This window comes from Lottia gigantea (genome assembly GCF_000327385.1).
Source record: "Lottia gigantea unplaced genomic scaffold LOTGIsca_6, whole genome shotgun sequence".
NCBI classification, from domain to species: domain Eukaryota; kingdom Metazoa; phylum Mollusca; class Gastropoda; family Lottiidae; genus Lottia; species Lottia gigantea.
This window is the reverse complement of record NW_008710049.1, coordinates 4,127,459-4,150,408: the sequence shown is the minus strand read 5'-3', so window position 1 is coordinate 4,150,408 and position 22,950 is coordinate 4,127,459. Positions and strand designations below refer to the sequence as shown.

The 22,950-nt window shown below is 34.2% G+C and overlaps 3 protein-coding genes across 3 annotated transcripts; 1 reads left to right on the top strand and 2 right to left on the bottom strand.

The window, feature by feature from the left end:
• The first annotated feature begins 298 nt into the window (after positions 1-298).
• On the top strand, positions 299-2,965 carry LOTGIDRAFT_229375 (hypothetical protein). Its single transcript, XM_009063985.1, has 3 exons — positions 299-1,747; positions 2,248-2,388; positions 2,655-2,965. Exons 1-3 carry the CDS (start codon positions 310-312, stop codon positions 2,954-2,956), a joined length of 1,881 nt encoding a protein of 626 aa, XP_009062233.1. The 5' UTR covers positions 299-309; the 3' UTR covers positions 2,957-2,965.
• A 3,698-nt stretch (positions 2,966-6,663) lies between these two features.
• LOTGIDRAFT_154785 (hypothetical protein) lies at positions 6,664-14,072 on the bottom strand (the record flags this gene model as incomplete). Its single annotated transcript, XM_009063984.1, has 4 exons — positions 6,664-7,367; positions 7,709-7,822; positions 8,431-8,880; positions 13,256-14,072. 4 exons carry the CDS (start codon positions 14,070-14,072, stop codon positions 6,664-6,666), a joined length of 2,085 nt encoding a protein of 694 aa, XP_009062232.1.
• A 7,184-nt stretch (positions 14,073-21,256) lies between these two features.
• On the bottom strand, positions 21,257-22,896 carry LOTGIDRAFT_154784 (hypothetical protein; the record flags this gene model as incomplete). The annotated part of the gene is made up of 2 exons (XM_009063983.1): positions 21,257-22,207; positions 22,306-22,896. The coding sequence occupies 2 exons, from the start codon at positions 22,894-22,896 to the stop codon at positions 21,257-21,259; spliced, it is 1,542 nt and encodes a 513-aa protein (XP_009062231.1).
• Between the last annotated feature and the right edge of the window lie 54 nt (positions 22,897-22,950).

Sequence of the window (22,950 nt, the reverse complement as noted above, 5' to 3'; positions counted from 1 at the left end):
CTTATCAATGTATAAGTTTACATCAAACAATGCCAGAAATTTTCAGGTACCAGTCCTATTATTACTCCTTTATACACATATCATAAAATTGTGCCGTTATCTACTAGTCTTATAATGACTGAAAATACAAAAAAGCTTTTCATTTCTTCTGCTTCTAGTATGCGAGTTAAACTGAGTTAAATACAGGAAAAATCAGATCTGCTATGTGATGTACAGTGTATCAGAGAAACGGTAAAAAGAACTCCATGATATTGGTCCACGACACCGTATTATGAATATTTATTTCTTCTACTTCCAGGAGTAGCCCTTATGGATGACCAGTGTCAACTGACCGATGGCTTGATGAGTCCAAAGTCAATCAAAATTGAGGGTTGTGCAATTTCACATTCTGGACTTGCCGCTTTGGCAGCTGCCGCTGCTGACGAAACGGCTCAAATTCCGACCAACTCCAACAACAAGCATACTAACCGTAAGACAGGGGCTGATATGAAAATATTTCTTAGTTATCTTCTGTCTGTTAACGAAAACAGATCACCTCAAAATATACCCGAGGTGGAACTGGACAAACATCTCTGTAATTTCTTCATGATTGTGAAAAAGACGGATAAAACTGAGTATGAACCTTGCAGTTTGCGGTCGATGATGGCGAGCATTGAAAGGTTCCTCAAAATCAACGGTTATCCATCATCGCTTACCAGAGATTCTTGTTTCGCGAATACTCGATACACCTTGAAATTGAAACAAAAGGTACTCAGAGAGATGGGAAAAGGATCGAAGCCCCAATCACCACACAGCATCGCTAGCTTAAAAGACAAGACACTGGACAGGCTTTTTGAGGCGCGTGAAATGGGGCCATACAGTCCTACTTCCGTCGTTCAAACCTTGTGTTTCGTGTTCGTCGTGTACCTCAGACTCAAAAAAGCGACAGAGCACAAGAAACTGTTGTGGGGTGATGTGATTTTAGACAGAGACCAAAATGGTAGAGAATATATAACATTTTCTGACCAGATGCTGCAGAGGTGCACGTTACAGTATCTTAAGCAGTGCCAACCCGTGGTATACGCACTACCGGACTCCCCAGAGCGAGATCCAGTCAGAATATATAAACTGTATGCGTCAAAACGGATATCTACCATGAATTACCCCTACGCACCATTCTATTTAGGAATCAATGTATTCAATCCCGCCGATAATCAATCCTGGTATAAAAATATCGCCATGGGAATAAATAAACTTAATGACATGGTGAGACAGGTGCGTGAAATCACGGGAGTCACTCCAACCCAGCAGACGACCGATGACGTAAATGAAACGCCACAAGATCTGTCTCTTACGTCATCAGAAAGGAATTCCCGCCATTCCACACCTGAGCCCCACCTTGGCTCAAATAATGCGTTTCAAATTTATAAAGATTTCGATTTAAATGACAGTGTACAGGACAATGACATGTCTGATAATAACTCAATCAAAAACGAAAATTTACAAAATTTACAAAGTTATCGCAGTTCTCAGAGAATGCTTTCATATCAGCCAATATATGGTCCTAACATTGCCAATTCTCTGCATTTGGAAAACCCCAGTACCTTTAAAGTGGAGCCTGGTTTAGACAGTTGTGATGCTATGACAGATGTTGACGATGACGATGACTCGAAGTCTGGCAGCTCTTCTGATGGTAATGACGTTGGTGATAAAGTGGTAGAGGTAGAGAAGGGTGATCAGCTTGAAACAGAAGTTCAATCAACAAAAGGTATATGAATCCAATTAGCACCAATCCTTAACTATTCAAGTCAGCCTATTTTATCTTGTCTCTTGTGGTAATATTGGTACGCTTAGGTTACATCAAAAGCGTCATATAAGGTCAGGTTACTCACACAAGCTTATCGTCTATTCTAGCCAGCTGATTTTGACGCTCTTTTCGCCTAGTCACTGACAACGAATCAAATTCCGTTCTTAGAAACAGCGTTAACATCGAACTCAACTGAACTCAATCTACATTAGCATAGAGTGTTTTATCCAAAGTCACTAAGACAATGGCAACAATTAGAAAACGTTCATAAAGATACCGCTATGTACGAACTCATCCGAGATATTATCAATCCACACAAGAATACCAGGGGCGACAAAATGGAATGAAATGTGTGACAAAATAACAATGCTCATCATCCAATTAATCATTTCAATCCGAAATAGTATATGCCCAGTTCTATACAACGTCAGATGTTTCAAGTGATTTTTTTTTCTTTTCAGAAGAATCATCACCCGCAAAGATATCATTCTTGGACGCTCAAAGAAAATTTGAAATGTTGCTTAATCAACTGGAGGCACAAGAGCTTACAAAATTCAAACACTGGTTCAAAAATATAGATATAATTACAGACATCGAAACAGGTACTTCATCTGTATTCAGTACTAGACGCTGTGGAGACGCATGAAAAGTATTAATGAGTTATGTCCACTGGCGCATTATTTCGGAATGCTTCCCTTGCATTAAATTCTGAGTTTGGGAGAAACAAAAAGTTGCATGTGCCCGGTATATTTTGTAGAATACTAGTAAATCTTGGTGAAAGTTGAGTAAGCAAGGAATTTGTCGCTCATGGGGGATTTAAGAAAAAAGTGCATGTCCTATAGCCTACTTATGAAATATTGTATTACAGGTATTTTGGTTTGCAAAGAAAGACAAGAATGTAAAAATGAAACAACCTCCTCAGTAAAAGAACAACAAATAGTTCTTAATATCACATTATCTAACAAATCATTTAGAGGTGAGCAACCGGTTACTGTAACGGCCACCACTAAATTGGTTGAAGTGGGATCACAAGAAGATGCCACCATGTGTTCCATGTTGAAGATGAAGAAAAGACTTTCAAGTGATGATGGTGACTACAGTGCATCACGTGGTGATGATCTGACAGATTTATCTGATGGCAAGAAACAGAAATTAGATAACAATAAATGATTAAGATACATCTGATTTGATTTTACTGGTCGTTCTCCAATTTCATTGAAATTTCTTTATAGGTCGCACAGGTATTGATGCTCACAGAAGTAGAGGGTGAAATGCTAATAACTATTTGAGGCTCTGGTCGGTCAATCTTTTCGGAAATTATCAGATATTTCTTGCATTCCTTCTTGATGAAAAATCTATAAGACATTCCCTTGTTGGCGTGCGATTTTTGCCTACATAAGATACTTTCTACATTTTTCATCTTCTTATTATTAAGAACACATTTTCGGAGAGATTTCAATCCCTGAACAGCAGGTTCTTGCCAAACTATCATTTCCCACATACACGAGCTTATCTTCTGAACTATTCGATTTAAAATATCATCTAAACAGGAAGATGTTTGCTATCATCTGAACAGGGAGATGCGTTTGAACAGAATGATGTTTTGACAGGAAGATGTTTGTTACCATTTGAACAGGAAGATATTTATCATTTGGATAGGAAGATGTTTATCATCTAAACAGGAAGGTGTTTGTTATCTGAATAGGAAAATGTTTGTTATCATTTAAACAGGAAGATGTTTGCCATCATTTGAACAGGAATATGTTATCTGAACAGGAAGGCGTTTTTTTTTTTAAGTAAACAGGAAGATGTTTGTTATCATCTGAACAGGATGATTTTTGTTATCTGATAAGGAAAATGATTATTATCATATGAACAGGTAGATGTTTGTTATCATCTGAACAGGAAGATGTTTGTCATACTTTAAACAGGAAGATTTTTTATCTTATGAACAGGAAAATGTTTATCGTCATCAGAACACCTGAACAGGAAAATGTTTATCGTCATCTGAACAGAAACTGAAACTCATGTGAAACTCAAGTGAAAGAGAAAAACACCATAAATATGATTTAGTAGTATATTGAATCATTCTGTACAAATCTATAGAAACTTGAACAATATAAATCATGATAACAAATAACATAGTCATAACAAATAATCTAATACAGAACTTGTATCAAACAATAAGGGATCCTTTTTAAAGACTTTCTCATTTCAAAGAATTAAGAATTCTTGTTCTATAGTGATGTCTATAAAACGAACTCTTTTACATTATACATCAATTTCTTTAATTATTCATTTGAAATTGCACTATTAAGCCATTTGTTATATACTTCTACTAGTCAAACATTACTAACATTTCTGATTAATTGGACCTGATCTAAATTTTATGTTAAATATGATTATCATGAGATGCAGAATGACCCCCCATTTTATCAGTTAGAGTGTCAAATATATGGTCACCTAAAACTTCAAGCAATAGACATATTATTTGAAGCATATGGTATAAACTTTGTAACAGCCTCAGTGTTTATCACATATTTTTGGACTGGTAATGACACTGCTACTGTTATATCATCAATAGTCCAAGATTTCACTGATAAACAGAAAATTTCTGCACCTTCAACAACCACTAAAATATGAATGAATAAATGAATGAATGAATCAAAGATGATGAATACTTATATAAGGATTAATTTATCCTTGAGATCATCGACAAATACAATTTTTTTCTTAATCAATAACAATGCCATATCTAAATCTATATTTACATCGAAGGCCATCTTCACAATGTCACCTTAGTTATACATCACTGCATTGCAAACTTCCATGATACAAGAAAGATGGCTATTGCAGTCAAGGTATTTGACGCAGTTCGTTAGAGCTTGATAAGACCACAGGCCAGTGTAATCAGTCTATATATACTTCTATTGTAATATTTCTATATGGACAATGCATATTGCTCTCTAAGAATTCATGGCATCACTGATAATGACATCTATAAGATATAGAGTCCCTAACAAAGCCAGATTTATCAATTTTCTACTACTATTAGTACTATTTCTAAACTATTATAATGTACTTCAACGTCTGACCCTCTCTTTCAGAATCTATGTTGGTCGAAAAAGCAATATAATATAAGCAACTAAATTCGTTACCATATTGAATAGCTAGAGAACTGCATAAGGCTGACAATGTGACTGTGACAATAAAATCATCTGGAGTATTGTGGAAGATTTAAATATATGGCACTTCATAGCCTACCAGAGGTTAATTAATCTTGGGGGGTATGAGCTACCATCACAGCAAGAGTTTGAACCTATTTTACCTACATATTTTTCAATGTCACAAACTAAGTAAAATTTTCAAAACACATGTGATGGCCACATATACTAAAAGGTACATAAATTAAACTAAATTTATCAATTAATACTCGAGGAAAAGAATAAATATACGAATTAGTAAATCTAAATAATAGAAATCACATTAACAACATCCCCCTTCCTCTCTCCCCTTCAATCCCAGCTCCTCCCATCAAATTAGAAAATAAATTCCAAATACCCATAAATCAACAAAGAGTAACTGATCCCTAAATTTTATCATTAAATTAGAAACTAAAAGCAATATAATAAATATATAATATTATTGTATACAATATAAAAATAGCACTTTTCCTACAGAATTTCATCCTCACAAACACAAACTGAAAGTGTCAATATGACAAATATGTCTTCATTCAATATCTTCTTTATGAAAGTAGTATGGCAAAACACTGGTTCCTCAAAAAATCTTGCGATCAATAAATCATGTATTTTTCAATGTTAAATTTCTCAATTAAGACAAGTTCAGGCTTCACTACAAAATCAGTGTAAAACTAATTGTCTCCTTTCATTACTATAAGCAAGCATTTATCAAGAGACAGCACTAGTCTGCAGTGCAACCTAGTTTAGGTAAAGAAAGAGTAATAGACTGGCCAAACCTAGTTTAGGTAAAAAAAAAAAAAGTAATGTATTAATTGACCAATGAGATACATTGTAAAGGAGCGACTGCCAAAACTGTTAATATATTTGACTTTTTACACTGCATACATGTACAAATATTACAAAATCATATAAATATAACTTTATACCGTCAAAATTCATCAAAAATCTGATTATTCCCAATAAAAAAAAAGAGTTTCAAAATGGATACAAATCTTGCTTCATCTCTAAAGAGATCAAAAATATCTTCCATCGAAAAATTCCTGAGACCACGTCATAAAACTGTTATTGCTTCAAACTTATTCTGAGCTAAATACAAACTCAATACAAAAATGTCAAATTTTTTCTTCTGAGAATAGGATTCTTTCAAATGGCTCGGAATCTCAAATAAATTTCCAGGAGGTGAAAAGTCTCTCCTTGGTCGGTGCTTTTGTATCTTGCAAAGCCACGTTCACTTTTTACCATTTATCTTGCAATACACAATAACCATTATTGATCAATGAAATATCCTCCTTTGACAGAATATAACTGTCAACAGTTAAAAATGTTATCAAAATGACCCATTCTTTGGGCCAATAATTCAAAACATTGTCGAAATCTCAAAAATGTTCCTCCCATTCTTCTGCTGGAATTCAAAATTATATATTTAAAACTTGAAGCTCTTGCTCCAAAGTTTATGATTGCCCACATTTAACAGCTGTTCTAAACACTTTCAAACATTCCTGAAAATTGTTCTTTCTATTCCAAAATCCACTCAACCTCTAAGACAGTGCTGATGGCTCTGTCTGAGTTCCATGAACAGAACAGATCTCACCTTCACTGAACTTGTCAGGGCTCAAAAATTGGTCTGGACGACCCAAATATCACTTTGGTTACCATAGCTACTCAAGGTTGCTGCTACGTATCAACTGGTTCTTGCTTCAATTTGAACGCCTGCATTCCAGAAGTAAATCTCACTTTCTTTTTGTGACGGAGTGGCAAAGATTTCAGCGTTGATGGCTTCAAACAATTTAAATTTGTCTCTAATTTTATTTCGCCATCATCTTCCTCGTCTATATTTGTGATGTTACACAATTTCTTTGGTGATGGCGTATCCATATTAAACATAGGGTCCGTCAACCGTTTTCTTGGCGGAAGACTAGAGTGAAAGTCTGAAGGCGTATGAATCGTGAAGCTTTTCTTCCGTGTACCCAAAATGGCTGCCACTTCAGCCACATCCATATTATTCTCAGAATAAAATACTCGGTCCTTTAATTTTTCAGAGCCAGTGATTGGTCCACACTTTCTATGAAGAAGCAATTGAGTGTCGTCTGTTATTCCCGAAAGAAGCATTGAATCATTTGTTGGGATGGTTACCTTCAAGGGAAGCAACTCTTTACAAGAACAATGAGTGGAGTCTAAGGACAGGAAATCAACCTGTTTGATTGAAATACCTTGTAGACTCTCTAAACTCTCATTCTCCATACTGGCTTCTTGACTGTTTCCATTGCTTTTGTTTCCTTTGAGGTCGTTGCTTGTAGAGTTTTCATTATTTGTGTCTTGATGATCAACTTCAGGATCAATGGTAGCTTTATCAACAGGACTACATAGAACCATTAACTCTGAATAAATAAAATTAAGATTCTTTTAGGCAAGTTCGTAATCCAGATTTGAAATAAAAGTAAGCTTAACAAGTGATAATGTAGTCTGTGGGTGTTTGCAAGATATAACACAAGAGGCTCCTTGCATTCAATAAAGCTACATACAGAGATGAAGAATTCATACTTGCAAAACTTGGCCGTACACACATCATCAAAGGTGTACTACTAAAGGGATGTTTTTCTTCATTTGTTCTTGTCTTTTTAATCATTATTTAGCTGAGATTGTCCTCTTGGCAACCATTTCTTGATAAAGCTTTCTATGCGACAACTAGTATATCCTGTCCATATTTTAACTTGCTTACCTCCACCATTTTTAATAACTTTCACAGTTTTCAACCAATCAACAAACTTCTGAATATCTTTCACCATTAATTTCTGGACTGAATTCAAAACTTCCATTTTAGCTTCCCTAAGACCTGCATAATATACAAAACAGTCTACGATACAGGTATATCTATATCCATAACATTGATTAAAATTTAGTCCATGAGTTTATGAAATTATCAAGGCTAATAACTTGGGATGACAGATAATGATGAGTGCTGGTGGATTTAGCTCCTTCTGTTCCTGCTTAAGTTTGCTTAATATGTCCTGACACTCGTTTCACTAAACTCATTAGTCCAACTTGCCATTTTCTGTTGTGAGAACTCATCAATGTCCATAAAACAATGCTGTGGATGATGTGGGTAAAACATTCACAGCTAAGATCTTTGTTATTTTGTTAGTGAAACACAAGTAAGAATTTGCGTAAAATGATTGTAAGTGTAATATTTTGTAATCTTACGCACTTTAGTGAAACAAGGGGCCTGCTGAAGATTTAATATCAGAAATATTTGTCAAAAGAATCTGATTAGCCTCAGCCTCAATAAAGCTTGTTTCTTGTATTGTAAGTCCTTGAGCAGTACTGTGGAGGCAACCATCACATCAAAATGATATGGTTCTTACTCAAACATTAGGCCCTAAGAAGACTACAGTGCAACATGTGTCAATAACACATAACATAAAATAGATAAAAATTGCTTACCAACTCCTTGTTCTGTTGAGACATGATCATCCATATCAGTTTTAAATTCACTATCAGATGAAGAGGCATCATCATTACCATACAAGTCTGGTACTCGTTCCATGTGCTCTGGTTTCTCTGTCTTAATCTGAGCCTCGGGAATCATCTGCATTATGGACTCTGATTCTGGTTCTGGATTCTTGATCCCCATTGCTTCCTGACAAATGGATTCCACCATTGGTATATACACAGGTTTTATGGAGCTGTTTGTATATGTATCTTTTAATCCAGCTTGTAGGCATATTTTCTGCATAAATTTCCCCAATGAGCTATTTCCCAAAGCTGTGTTGTCAAACCAAACATAATCTGATTTATTGACTTGCCGTTTTGGTCTCTGCCAAAATGCTGTTGTCATTGGATGAAGATGTGTGACGTATTTTATAAAAGACATCACCGGGCACCTTGGATCCCCTGAAAGAGAAGAAGATTTCAATAGAACTATTTTGATGGCAATGAATTTCTCAACCTATGGTAAATAGAACTTTTTTGTTGACAATGAATTTCTCAACCTATGGTAATTGTACTATTTTGATGACAATGATGTTCTCAACCTATGGTAAATAGAACTATTTTGATGGCAATGAATTTCTCAACCTATGGTAAATAGAACTTTTTTGTTGACAATGAATTTCTCAACCTATGGTAAATAGTACTATTTTGATGACAATGAAGTTCTCAACCTATGGTAAATAGAACTATTTTGTTGACAATGAATTTCTCAACCTATGGTAAATAGAACTATTTTGTTGACAATGAATTTCTCAACCTGTGGTATGTAACTACTCTTGAGATAGCAAATGAGTCTCATAATCTCTTATTTTGTAGGATTAAAAGTTTTATGCTGTATTTTTATGGTTCACATTGCTCTATGCTTGAATTCATATACTGATAACACTATATAGAGGTATATATACATATTCATACCATAGACATTATGCAATGCAATGAATATTTTGCTATCACAATTAAGTTATCACCATATGTTACAATTATTGGCTTTCGAATTACATTGAGATGGATCATTATAACACTATTCTTTTCATGGACTGTCAAATGTTAAACATAACCTTTGTTGTTTGTAGAGTAGGATATAGGAGCCCTTGAAGATGGAAATATTATTGTGGGACTTTGCTTTCAGCAAAGTCCCAGTTTGTTATCGAAATGTCAATTCTTTTTTTTTTTTTTTTTTTTTTTTTTTTTCGAAATTTACACACCTTCCTGAGCTTAGACTACAATAGTTGCAGCAACCATTCAACGTTCACGAACCTTAGATATAGGCGTCGATGTGCATAAATATATTTTGGATCTTTTTTGCAAAACCGGAAGTGCCACAGTTCAATATGTGCAAGAATAGTTAATCGGCTCTAGAAGTCGTATTTTTCGGTCGATTTTCTTTGGGTTTGCATTTTTGGAATCTACTGGCAAAATCTGAAAGAATAGCAGTTTCAAAATTTCAAAATTCGAAAATTTGTCGCAGACATTTTTTTTGCCAAATTTTGCATTTTTTTCATTTTTTTTGCTTTTTGTCTGATTAATCTGAAAAAAATTGAGCAAAGACAGTTTAAGAAAGTAAACAAAATGGTACAGTAAAAATTTCAATTTCACTTCCGGTTTAAACAGGAAATCGATGTTCACTTCCGGTTGAATATCTTCCGGTGTAATTTGTATAGGACAAAAAAATTTATGCTGATAGATAGACGAAGTTATGACAAAAAAACGAAGAAAAAAAAATCTGGAACAGACGTGAAACTTTGGCCGCCATTTTGATTTCCCTGAAACTCTTCGATTTTTATTCAGCCAATTTGGCTGAACCGAAATTTCAAAATTTTGGTGTCAAATGAAAGAACATAAAAATTAAGAGAGATCGCAGGAAGCCGATTTTTGAATTTCGATTTTGCTTTTTTGCAATTTGCGATTGAATTTTTTCAATATTTGATGGCGTATATCTCGTGACCTTGACCTTTGATGACCTTGACCTTTGTAGGGTCAAAGGTCATTTACCTTGGCTATCATTTGATACTTTGACCTTTGACCTCCGACGTGTACTTCCGGTTTTATAGCTATCCGTAAAAAGCCAAATTTGCAACTTTGGACTGCTCTAGCACGTGACCTAATTAACCTAGAGGGTTAATTTTTTCGGTTTTCTAATGTGCTTCTCATGCACTTTACATAGATATAGAACAATTGCTTTTTTAAAGCAAAATTGAAATTCGTGATTTTTTCAAATTTGAGTTTAGTTTTACCATATTTGTGTCTTTTTGATCTTCGTGTATGTATATCTTATGATCTATTTGATGTAGAACCTTGATATTTAGAATATAACTAGACACTTTGAATATGAATTCACCTATGACAAAAAAACTTATGTGGGCGTGGAACATCCGGGTTAAATTACTAACTGTTTACATTTTGGGGCTGGGGCATAACTCGCATAGGATGCGTTTGTTCAAGAAGAGACTTTGCACACAATTACCTCATCCTTTTGGCCAGTATGTATTAACAGCTCAGTTGTTTCAGCTTTATAGTTTCAAAAAAGGAACGGGTTTTAACATTTGGATATTTTCATTTTTCGATTTTGACCTTTTTTGACTTTTGTTGACCTATATCTTTTGACCTCTATTATGTAGGAACTTGACATTTGGAACATAACGTAACATTTTGAATATTGATTAACTTCAAAAAAACATTGAGTTGGGCGTGGCACTTCCGGGTTAAATTACTCATTATTGACATTTTTGGCCAGGGGCATAACTTGCAAAGTATACATTTGTTCAAAATGGAACTTTTTACACAATTACCTCATATTTTAAGCCACTTTGTCTTAGAATTTTGGTTGTTTCCGCTACATAGTTCAAAAAAAGGAACAGGTTTTGGAAATTCAAAATTTTCAATTTTTGACCTTGACCTTTGTTGACCTTGACCCTTGTAGGATCAAACGTCATTGGCATTGGCTATCTATTTATACTTTTATATTTGCTGTCCTAAGTCAACTTCTGGTTTTATAGTCGTTAGCAATTTGAAATTTTAATGGCGTATATCTCTTGATCTTGACCTTTTTAGGCCTTCTCCTTTACAAGATCAAAGGTCATTGACCTTGGCTATCTGCTGATACTTTCATTTGTGAGGTCTGACGTCTACTTCCGGTATTAGAATCTTCTAAAAAATAAAGAATTATCAACTTTAAACTTGTTCTTGCGCTTGACCTAATTATCGTCGATGGTTGATTTTTTCAGGGTCTTTAGCAAATTGCTACATTTGCAAAGTCCCACTCTGTGCCACGAGTGGCTCTAGTTGTAATTGTATTAATATTTTAAGTAAGCTGAGTGATAAAACTAGCCTTTGTAGCCTAATAGTGGGGAAGGTGAATTGTATTTTTGATAAAAGATTACTGATGAGTCTAGACTTTTTACAAGTGTAGAGGGTAAACCATACCTAGACTCCCAGACTAAGATGCTCCTGCATTAAAAGTAATATCAAAGATGAGAACCTTTGGCCATACAGATCTATAAAACTTCACAATGTCAAGCTATTAATAACTTTGTCTTATACCTTGACAGTAATAGCCAACTTACTTTCCAAATAGCTTGACATTGTGAAGATGACAGCAGATATAAGAGTCTATAGAATGGTGAAAATTAGAACCTGTTTACAATATTTTACAATATATAGAATTATTTAATAGGTCAATTCAATGAAAAATTATAAATTGAATTTAATGTAACTAAGGTACTGTATGATGCAGTTTAAGTATCGTCATAGTAATAAATAAGTATCAATTTTTGGTATATGAAACTTGTTAATTCCACATCCTGTTTGAAATGGTTGCTATGAGTATCTTTGATCACTCACGGTTTGACATCCGTTTCAAAATAAATATAGCCTTCAAAAAACGCCCATAGTATAGTTACATTGGAGGGTAATGACATTGCCAACCCTTGAAATAACGAACATTAGTTAGTTGGACAAATTGTTTATTACAATTGCTACAGATAATGTGAGTTTAATCTCTGCTGATCTATCAAACCTATTACTTCATTCAAAATTAATAATACCACAGCAGAATGTCTTGCTTCTGCTTAAACAAGAAGTTTCCTTGGCATTTAGTCCAGGCCTGCGCAACTTACGGCCCGCGAGATGATTTCATGTGGCCCGCGGCGTCATGTAAAATTTGAAGGAAATGCAGCCCACGACCAAATCCTTCTTGTCACTGTTGGTGTGGCCCGCAGATTATCGCTGCCTATTCTGATATTGAAACCCGTCATATCCACACTGTTATATCAAAGTACGACATCAAAATGAATCTATAGTCTATGGAGAGAAAATATTTCCCCATTTTGTAGAATTTTTTTGACATTTTGGATATGTGCAAATTTTGGAAAAGATGAAAAATATTTTTGTACTTTCATGCTTTTGTAAATTTCTTTATATAAGACACAAAATCAGTGTGAAAGTTGGAAATTTGATAAGTACCGTACACTGTGTCATTACTTTAATTGCTAATTTCATTGCAAACTTGTATTCAAGAAAGTACATTTTTGAATATCTTGTACACCATTACAAGTATATTGTAAAGATATCTGTAGGTTGACATGTGCAAATAACATTTGATTCACATATTGCAAATTTGCATTCAATTAAAAATCTAATTTTGCAAACTTGCATTCAATTCTTAAATATATTGCCTATTTGCACTAAATTAATTAGCAAAATAGCATTCACATCTAAGAATGATTTGCAATTCAATTCCACTAGAAAGGTCCAAAAATAGTTACAAAAAATATCTTACCAAGCCTTTCATACATTCTGTCACCGAGCTGATTTCCAAACGACACAGATCTCTCATCCCCAGCCACGTTTCCAACTTCTCGAATACTAAACTTATTGGAATATTTCAACCATACATATCTATGCCCTTTTTCATCTGTAGCAATCTCAAAATCTGTTTTAACCATTGAACGTAGACAGTCTTTTCCTCGATTGATAACATATAAATTAATATCAAAATATACTTTATTCTGGATATATTCCGGTGAGTCCCCATTTAATGCTTCGCTAAGATATAAACTTTTTAATGCTTCGTAGGATATTTTCGTCTGCTTGGAAGGTTTGACACCAACAAATGACGGAATTGGAGAAGATCTGGCACTATTTGTCTCTGTCAAAGAATGGGTATGAGGAACTCCAGTAAAGTTTGGAACCTTGTAATTGCCATTGACAGGATCCACTCTAGATAACATGTCGATTTTTTGGTGAGGTGTCAGACATCTATCGAAAGCGATATTTGCGTAATAAAAAATCCTGTCATTAATAATATCAATCCCATTTTCATTTTGAAAAAATTTGTATAATCCATCTCGAATTCCGATCACATCTTCACCTGAATGTTTATAACATTTATAAAACTGAGTTAAAAAGTCTGCCAATTCTGACTTCATCATACTTGTCACTCCATTGATATCTTTTCCTTTTGTCAGAGCAAATTTCATTAAATGTTCAGTGGCTACTATTGCCATGTTATAACCCATACCATCATTTAACGCACCTGGCATCACTTCGCTGCTATCTTTTTCTACTTTTGGTACCTTTGGTTTACGTAAATCCATTTTAATTAATTAGATAACGAGTCCAGTTCAGTCGTCCTCACATCGGGTTTATCCACAATGACGTCATATAAATAGTTGAGTTTATAGAAACTGACGTGTTATAACAGGGCAATATTAAACAGGGAAATAATAACTACTATATCATCTCACGTGCTACAATGTATAACATGGAATAAAAACACGTTAAACTATTCTTTATAACGTCACAATAAATTATAGTTCACTCCCAATATCAGTTCCTGGTATCATTGCATTTATTTTACTTTTATCACGTTCAGCTTCGAAAACACCTTGTTCCCCTAAAATTACAAATAATGGACTATTCTGGCGACGCAAGTTCTTATATTCGTCATAGTGGCGTGACTCACCGACCTACTTCTTCCTTTCAGACTCGACCATTACACCGCCACCTCATGACGTCATGAACTAAGGTGCTTGACAACCAGGGCAATATGACTGTTATATCCCATAGCAACGCCGATATTTCTATATGCCAAGTGTGCAGTATACAATACAGGCCTGCTAGCTACCTTTTGTTTATCATTGATTCTGACGTCACTGATTAGTCCTTGGGCTGTATAGAATTAGAAAATCGAAATCAGTCTCGACACTTATTTTTTTATATATATACGCAGGTTGAATGGGCATTTAAATCGAATAGATCTAGAGACGACATAGTTATGAATAGTTGTCGCTTATTAATTGAATTTAAATATTTGGGTTGGGCATGGGATTGATAAGCCATGTTCATATATTTAGTAGGCTGTAATAAATAGTAGGGTTGTCAACATGGGCCTACCTGCCTGTCAAAATAGATATGTGCACGGAATTGAATCTTATCATTCATTTAAATGGAAGCTATGTTTCTCTCCTTATTCTTCCTGGAAGAAATAGGATACTTTCTTCATGCCTTCGTATACTAGAAGGAAGCATACTCAAAGTAGCAATTTTTTGGTGAATCTTTTCAAGTAACCCATTAGTGTTCTGTTCTCATTTTGGCTATTTATTGTGCATTGAGGGAAAATGAGGCGATCGTCACCTTTCGATATCTTAGTCTGATAGACAGCTCTGTGAAGCAGTATTATATGTATTGCCTTTACAAAGTATTTAACTGTATAACTACGTTATGATATAATGCATCGTACACATCGGCTTGTACCAATAGCTCTCATAACTGCTTTGTATAGCATCTATTGTTCGTTGTATATTAAAATGTAGTATTGGATCCGATCCCAGCACCGGTTTGAGAATATCCGGATTTTCATATCGGTTTCCACCTGTCAGTTATAGAATTTTAAGGGGGTGGAAAAAAACTTGACGATAAGACCTAAAATTTTCATACCGTTTTCCTTCTGTCAGTTATGTGGAAAGAAGGGGATTGAGATTCTTTTGAACAGACAAAAGGACCTAAACTTAATACCAGTGATCTGCAGTCTGTGCGCGTGCAAGATCCCTCGAAAGACGAAAAAAAAAAAAAAAAATAAAAAGCCCCGTTCTGGCAAAAAAACATCAATTTATACAACAATGCTAGTCCTGACTTCACTGACCCAATCAGATGCTGGAAAAAACAGAACAGGTGGTGATACCACATTTTTGAATATTCTGGCTTGCATATATTTTGAATGTCATTTGACAGTTAGATTGAACACACTATATGAAGTAAAATTTTCACAGATCATGGATAGCAAGTGTAGTAGGCCTAATCAACGGTAAAACCATGAAACCAAACATCTAAATTGGCATATAATAGTTCTAGGATTGTATAGTTTAGGCATTTGACGATGGGAGATATCCTCTTTAAGTTTAATTTGATCCGACCACATACATAAGAAGGCCTATTCTTTGATCTATAATAAGATAATGAGTTATGATTTTTAAAATCTTTTATCACTTTATAAATAGACGTGGAAAGAAAATATGAATCATTTGGTTTCCTGTTGTAGGCTAGACTTTGTTGAACTGTGTCAATAATATGATGAAATTTGACCGCGGATGTCACCCGCGAGATGGAATGTCCGCACAGCCTATAATATCAATTCCGGAATCTCCCGTAGTCTTGATAAATTGGACCTCGTTATTTAAAATTTCGTGATGTATTCCTCCCAAGAGTAGACTTTCGCTTCAGTAAATTTTACTGTGAACGATTGATGGAGAAGCGCAGCCGATATAATAGGTGTAGGCCTACTTGTTCCTCTATCAAAAATGTTGTCGGTCCGCCCGGCTGTAGTATATCAAGTCTCAATCTATCGGATTCACTCTAGTCCGAAACATCAACCACCAAAACATGGCCTAGTTTTTCTGGCTGTACACCAACCGAAAACTTTCAAAATAGATATTAGTGCCTGGAATAGAGGCAGATGTTTCTGTCTATAAATCTATATTCTATACTACACATCAAGCATGGTTGCTCAAAGATACAGAGAACTGTCTTTTGAGACAAATGTAGTCTTCTGTGTTCAAAATGTTATATAGCGGGATGATAATATCATTTGAAATATAATGCTGTTTTGCGAAATTATTCACTGATGATACCTGTAGTTAATGATACTATTTTTCTAGACGCTCGGAAATTGTGACATCGACATTGCGAAATATGATCCAAAAGCAATATAGGACCTAAGAAAAACATATCATCCGCCTTAGGAGAGAAATGGGGAATCCAGGTTTTTTCAAGAAAGGTCAGGTTATCCCGTAGGCGACATGGGATGTGAAATACCCCAGGGACAGAAATTTCGGTATAACTGTCAATTTGGAGTACCCACTCTTCCAAACGCTGGCGCCAGACTTGATTGTTCAGAGGGGCAAGTAATATACCCGGAGGGGCAATGGTTTTTTAGCTGTAGTAATGGAATTGGTTTGCTGTCAGGATTTATTCAGGGGGGAAGGGGGGGGGGGGGGGGGGGGCAATCCATTTTTTCCACTGTCATGATTTTAAGAATTGCCAAATATCTGTATCTTTTTAGACTTGGAAGTCATTCAAAACATAACTGATGTGTCCACAACATACGTATGTATATACATCCTGTCCTTCGGATAGGACAATAAACCGATACATAGTGTTATACTAGATGTGCACTGATCACTGGTCAGAAACTTAAAGCTAACATGTCGTGCAAAATCAAACATGGTGATATTGCTTACCTTGCAAAATATAGGTCAGACAGTGGCTCAACTACCATTAGTACTGGTTGAACCAAGTCCACGGGCCCAACCCATTAGGGGCACCCATACCCTTCCATTAACAGGCAATAAATTGACATACAGAGAAGTGTCAGAATGCAGGAGAGGGCCAACCCGCTTAAGCCCCCACTTATCTAGTTGAGCCACTAAGTCAAGATGAAATTGACAGTTACAAATATGCTCAGTGCTCACATAATAGTGTATGAAGGGACAACTCCATGTGCATTTTCAACGTTTGGGGCAGTTGTAAGTTCATGAAAGGAGAAAACACAACAAATATTTAAATTAAACATGCCTATTATTAAAAAATAAAATTTCAATAATGTCATGGTCCATAAAAGTTCAGGAAATTAGACAAAATAGTAAATAAAATAGGTCAGTAAATTTATCATATTTTATGTTAAGGTTTATTGAAAGCACTGGCCTGGATGACAAAGAAATACATGTAAATATTGTTCATGTGAAAATCAGATGTTAGTATGATTTCTTATTAACAGATTACTTTAAAAAAAATATACGCTCATACTTAGACTAAATACTTAAATACAAAATATATTCAATAAAATTCATATTCATACACTTCATTCATATTCTAACATTCTACAAAGGTTTGGCAAGAATAAAAGATCCATCTGAAGTCTAGAATGACCTTGTGAACCTTTAAATTTAGAAGTTTTATGGTGTAATACAAGTCAATTACACATTGATGGGATTATTGTTAACAGCATGAAAACAAGAAAACTTATTTAAATGAGTAATAGTTTTGTCACTGAACAAACATAATGTGACTAAAAATACATGGACAAACTTAGCTACGTCATTCCAGTTAGATTCAATATAATTGTTGCTTCATTAAATAGAGCTCACCTAGTGCTGCTGTCACTTGTTGTTTCAGATATAAAACCTTCATCAGGCCAGAAAAGTTGGTAATAGGGGCATGAGTAAAACTTAGACATATGAGCAAAGTAGGTGGGCCCAATGATCAGGAATGACACCAAGCAACAAAAATGTTTGACAGTACAAAAACCCTCATAGGTATCAGATCTAGAAAAATTACATGTTAAAGGGATTGTAAAGAGGTTTTCTAAATTTTGTATGTGTACCATGGGACACTTATAGCTTCAATTTGGTTCTCTGGAATTACCGTTAGCACAGCTTGAAGGTAATCTTAATGGTGCCAATTGAAGCTATAAACATTCCAAATATTCATACAATGGCTACAAAACCTGTTTGAATCCTTTAAAATACAAGACTTTAACAAGGCCACAATATAAAGCAAAGTGGAAGGAAGCGAAAGGCAATAGGATAACAATAGTTCAAACACTAAACTAGAACAAAACAAACAAGAATATTGCAAAAATATAACAAATATAGACAAATATATAGACAAAAATATAACAAATATAGACAAATATAAAGACAAAAATATAACAAATATAGACAAATATAACCAATTAAGTTATTAGGCATTAAAAATATACAATTCATTTTGTTTATAAATTGAAATTGAATCCTTTATTTAATATTTTGCCTGCCTGTAAAGTGATATCAAACTAAACAATTCATTATATCCAGGTTATAAAGTCCACTAATGTAATCAAAATTTCACTTAAGAAATCAAATCGGAAACTAAGTTCCAGTAGAATAATACGTAGAGAAAATTGGAGTAGTTTATTCCTTTAAAGTAATTTATATAAATAGGTATTATCTAATTACCCTAATCAGGTATAACAAGGTGTAATAATCTATAATCTATCTTAATCTTTATCACCTGTATAATTAAACTGTTTTCATAACATTATCAAACAGATATTCTAAATATAGTATCATTTTCTGTGAAAATTAATCAAAATATTTGAAAAAGTCTGAGATATCTAAAGCGTTCATGGACACTTGCAACAGGGTATAACTAGCCACTCAGTAGTTATTGTCAACTCATTTCAATACTAAAATCAGTTGAGTAATGGCCACTTACAACTGTCTTAATCAGCAGTTGCTTGTTCTTGTTTTTTTGTTCTACCTTTGCTCTGACCACCCGAGGCACTCTGCGACTACATCAGACAACATAAACATGCAGAGCTGCAGTCACATCATGTGACTTGGGCTGCCCCTAGCATGTAGAGCTGTACTTTCGATGTACGTGCAGTAGAAGTGTCAGACAGTAGAAGTGTCAGACGTTGCTCTCAGTTACTGCAATTATCCCAAACTGATCACAACTATTCAGTTCAATGTCCGAGTCGACTTAAAAGATCATAGATGCTCTCGAAGGACACTTAAATACCCATTAAAAACAATTTGAATCATGATTTGAAATTTGTCGCCTATGAAATCTGAATATTTAGAACCATAATTTTTGGAAATTAAAAACTGACTTCAACCAATTTGGGGGGTAGGTTTAAGTGTTGAATATATGTAAAAAGTCTTCAAGTACTAGAAATGTAATAAAATTGCATAATTCCTTAAAAGATACTTCAAAATAGGAATTTAACTCACTATTTCTATTATGTCTTTTCTTTATATCACAGAGTATCTTTCAAACGTGGATAATTCTAGACACACATGAATTTGAATGCTTAAAATTCGACAGTGAGCTGTGAAAACTATTATGATTGGCTTAGCTAAAAAATTCCCGTTTCTGTGACTTAAAGATGATTGGTCATAAACAATGTCCTTTAAAAAAGAAAAAAATATACATGTAGCTAAAAAGATTAGCATATGAATAGCAATATATCATTATGATTTAATAGTGTAAAAATCATTTATATACAATACTGCCCTACTAAAGGAAAAGCTCTAAATGCAGTAATACAATAAAAATGAATAATAATAACGGATATGATGCACTGAAATGAAAGGAAATAAATATTATGCACATTAAAATTGACTTGAAATTGAAAGTATTATCAAAATATTGTGGTTAAAACATTGCATATCTTTCAGTGAGTTGAATTAAACTCTATCAATGTTATAATATTATTATTAACATCTAAATATTTTACCCATATAATGAGCTTTAGTACATCTTGATATTTTGGTGAAAACACCCATTAAAGTTTCATTCATCACAGTAATACTGTAGGACCAAAACATAATAATAATCAATTAACAATATAGTTAAAATAGTTTCAATATTTACTTTTTAAACTTTGTAGGTTATCAAACTATAAGTTAATACTAGGTCAACATACTAAATATTCTTTTACATAATACTGACTATAATAGATACTAGATAACAGCTATATCTACTTCAATTATCAGCAAAATATTTAATCATGACAACACTGCCAAGTTCAATGGATAACACTAAACACAACTCAATTTATGGTGAAATACATTCGATTACTAGTTATCCATAAATTGTAGTATTGTCTACAATGGTTAAATGCCTATAAAATAATATTCTCTCTTACCAACAAGGATTAGAAATATTTCTTAAAAATGCTAGTATCATGGCTCTAAAAAGTAAACACAGATACAGAACATGTTTAACATGCTTAATTGTACACCATAAGATAATTCATTTAGCCTTTCAGTAACTGACCTAAGTAAGTTGCTTGGACCAGATTGTGGTAGGGTATACAGTATTACAATGTCATGGATATGAACAGTCCTTTAAAACTTGAGTCAATCTAGTACGATAGTTACTTATATGCTACCTGTTAACTGAACTCTTCCACACATGTATATTTGCCATCAACATGTGGTTAAAGTGCTTTTTAGATGTTTTGAGTATAAGACAATCATAATAAAATGAATCAAACTTTTTTTGACTTTACTCTGAGATAAAGTAGCTTTTAATCAAAACCTGCTTTAAACCAGCAGTCTGAAAGTACTGTCCTTATCATTATTTAGTTTATTAAAAGTACTTATAGATGTACTTTGGTGATGTTTAAGAAGCACTGGCCATTGCAATAAAAATTAAATTTATAATCAAGACTATGGGTATCTAAAATAAAGATATTTCCAGCTTAAAAACTTAACAAATATAAAATTTTGATAAAAATTCATGAGATCTTTGGAGAAAAATCAGCTGGACATATATCCACACCAACTTCAGAATCAACAGGTTTCTTAGCAGTTTCTTGATCCTCTTCAGAGCTTGAGCTTTGGACACTTGAGTTTGCATCACATGAATTCTGAGTGGTCAATGGCCTCATTTCTAATGCATCATGTTTGGTTCTAGAAATATCTGTTCTCGGAACACTGTGAGAATTTCTGCCATCATGCGAGCATTCTGAGTTTGATTTCTTAACTTCGATTGTTTGTTCCATGTAAGGATATTTTTCCTCCTCCGTGAGCTGATGACACACAGATTCATATAAAAGATTCCGATCACATGGTAGACATATCTGAATTTTCTCAGGATGGAACACTTTATAGTATAGAAGTTGAAAAATGATGTGGACAACAAATAAAACCAAAATCAATATAAAAGCATAAAGATCATACCAAGCTCCTTGTGATGGTAATAATCTAAACCAAATTCCAATCATCACAAAATTTTCAAAATAAATTATGATGTAGAAAACGAGGTAGCGAAAACGAGTGTGTCCTTCCTGTAGATTTAAAAAACAAAAAATCATGACATACCCACAAACGATGTTAAATATTGTTTCTTGCCACCGTTTGATGTAGAATTGCGTCTTTTGATTAATAGTCCAGACAATCATGATCAACCAGTGAAGTAAAATTGGAGCGAAAACCCAAGCTTGGTATGTAATAGCAAACAAAGCAAAACATAGGACACGACCCCCGACTTCAGAAGCTCTCCATATGAAATAAAATGGTGTTGCTACAAATGAAAGATTGCGTTTAGTATTTCGAGAGTATCTTAACGACTTATGGTATGACGTTAACCCCATACTCAAACTTCCCCAAGATGATAAGAGAAAGATGATTCTCATAGATAAACCCACTACATCTTCATCAGGGCGTAAAGCAGCCCATGCATAAAGCTGAAACACAAGTTGTGGTGCAGCCTCCAAAAATCCTCAAACAGTCGCAACAGACTAGCATCTAGATCTTCATACAACATCCAGTTATGATATCTCACTTTTTCGATCTTCGTTATTTTCTTCTCTGATTTCATAGACATCCATCCATAGTATATATATTCCACAGATCGCATTAATGTTCCTAATTGTAATAAAGTCATAACTACCCTTAAAATCCATAATCCTTTTTTAGTTTCATGAACAGGTTTCCAATGGTTATCATATTTCTTTCTCTGTTTTTCTATCTCTTTCTTTTCAATATGATAATCAATCCAGTACCAATGTAGACCAAAACCACACATCACTAATGATGGTCCTGCCACAAAAACTGTTGTCACAATCCCAAAGGTTGTCTCCCCTTCTGAAAAATACTTCATAGCTAAATGAATGTCACTTATAATGTCACCAATATAAAGTATGACAGAGAGAACAGCCAAACATAAATATTTGAAATCAAATCGATATTCTTCATAATATTTTCTATCTTCTTTTTCCACTCCCTTTCCAAAAGCTATATCAACTTTGTCTGGTGAGGCTGAGAGGGGTCTATCAACTTCTATTGATACATCGTTTCGCTGAAAATCCACTTCATCTAAAGCTCTAGTCACATCACTCCTACCTAGTTCAATCTCAATTTGATCAACAGGCATATGGAGATAAACATGCCATTTTCGATCATCACGCCGAGAGAGTGGAAATTTAGC

What these genes read in the sequence shown, in the direction of transcription:
- LOTGIDRAFT_229375 (XM_009063985.1), top strand. Translation starts at nt 310, where the DNA reads ATGGATGACCAGTGTCAACTGACCGATGGCTTGATGAGTCCAAAGTCA. An exon ending in AGAAGTTCAATCAACAAAAG is followed by an intron (nt 1,748 to 2,247) that starts GTATATGAATCC and finishes TTTTCTTTTCAG; the next exon opens with AAGAATCATCACCCGCAAAG. An exon ending in AATTACAGACATCGAAACAG is followed by an intron (nt 2,389 to 2,654) that starts GTACTTCATCTG and finishes ATTGTATTACAG; the next exon opens with GTATTTTGGTTTGCAAAGAA.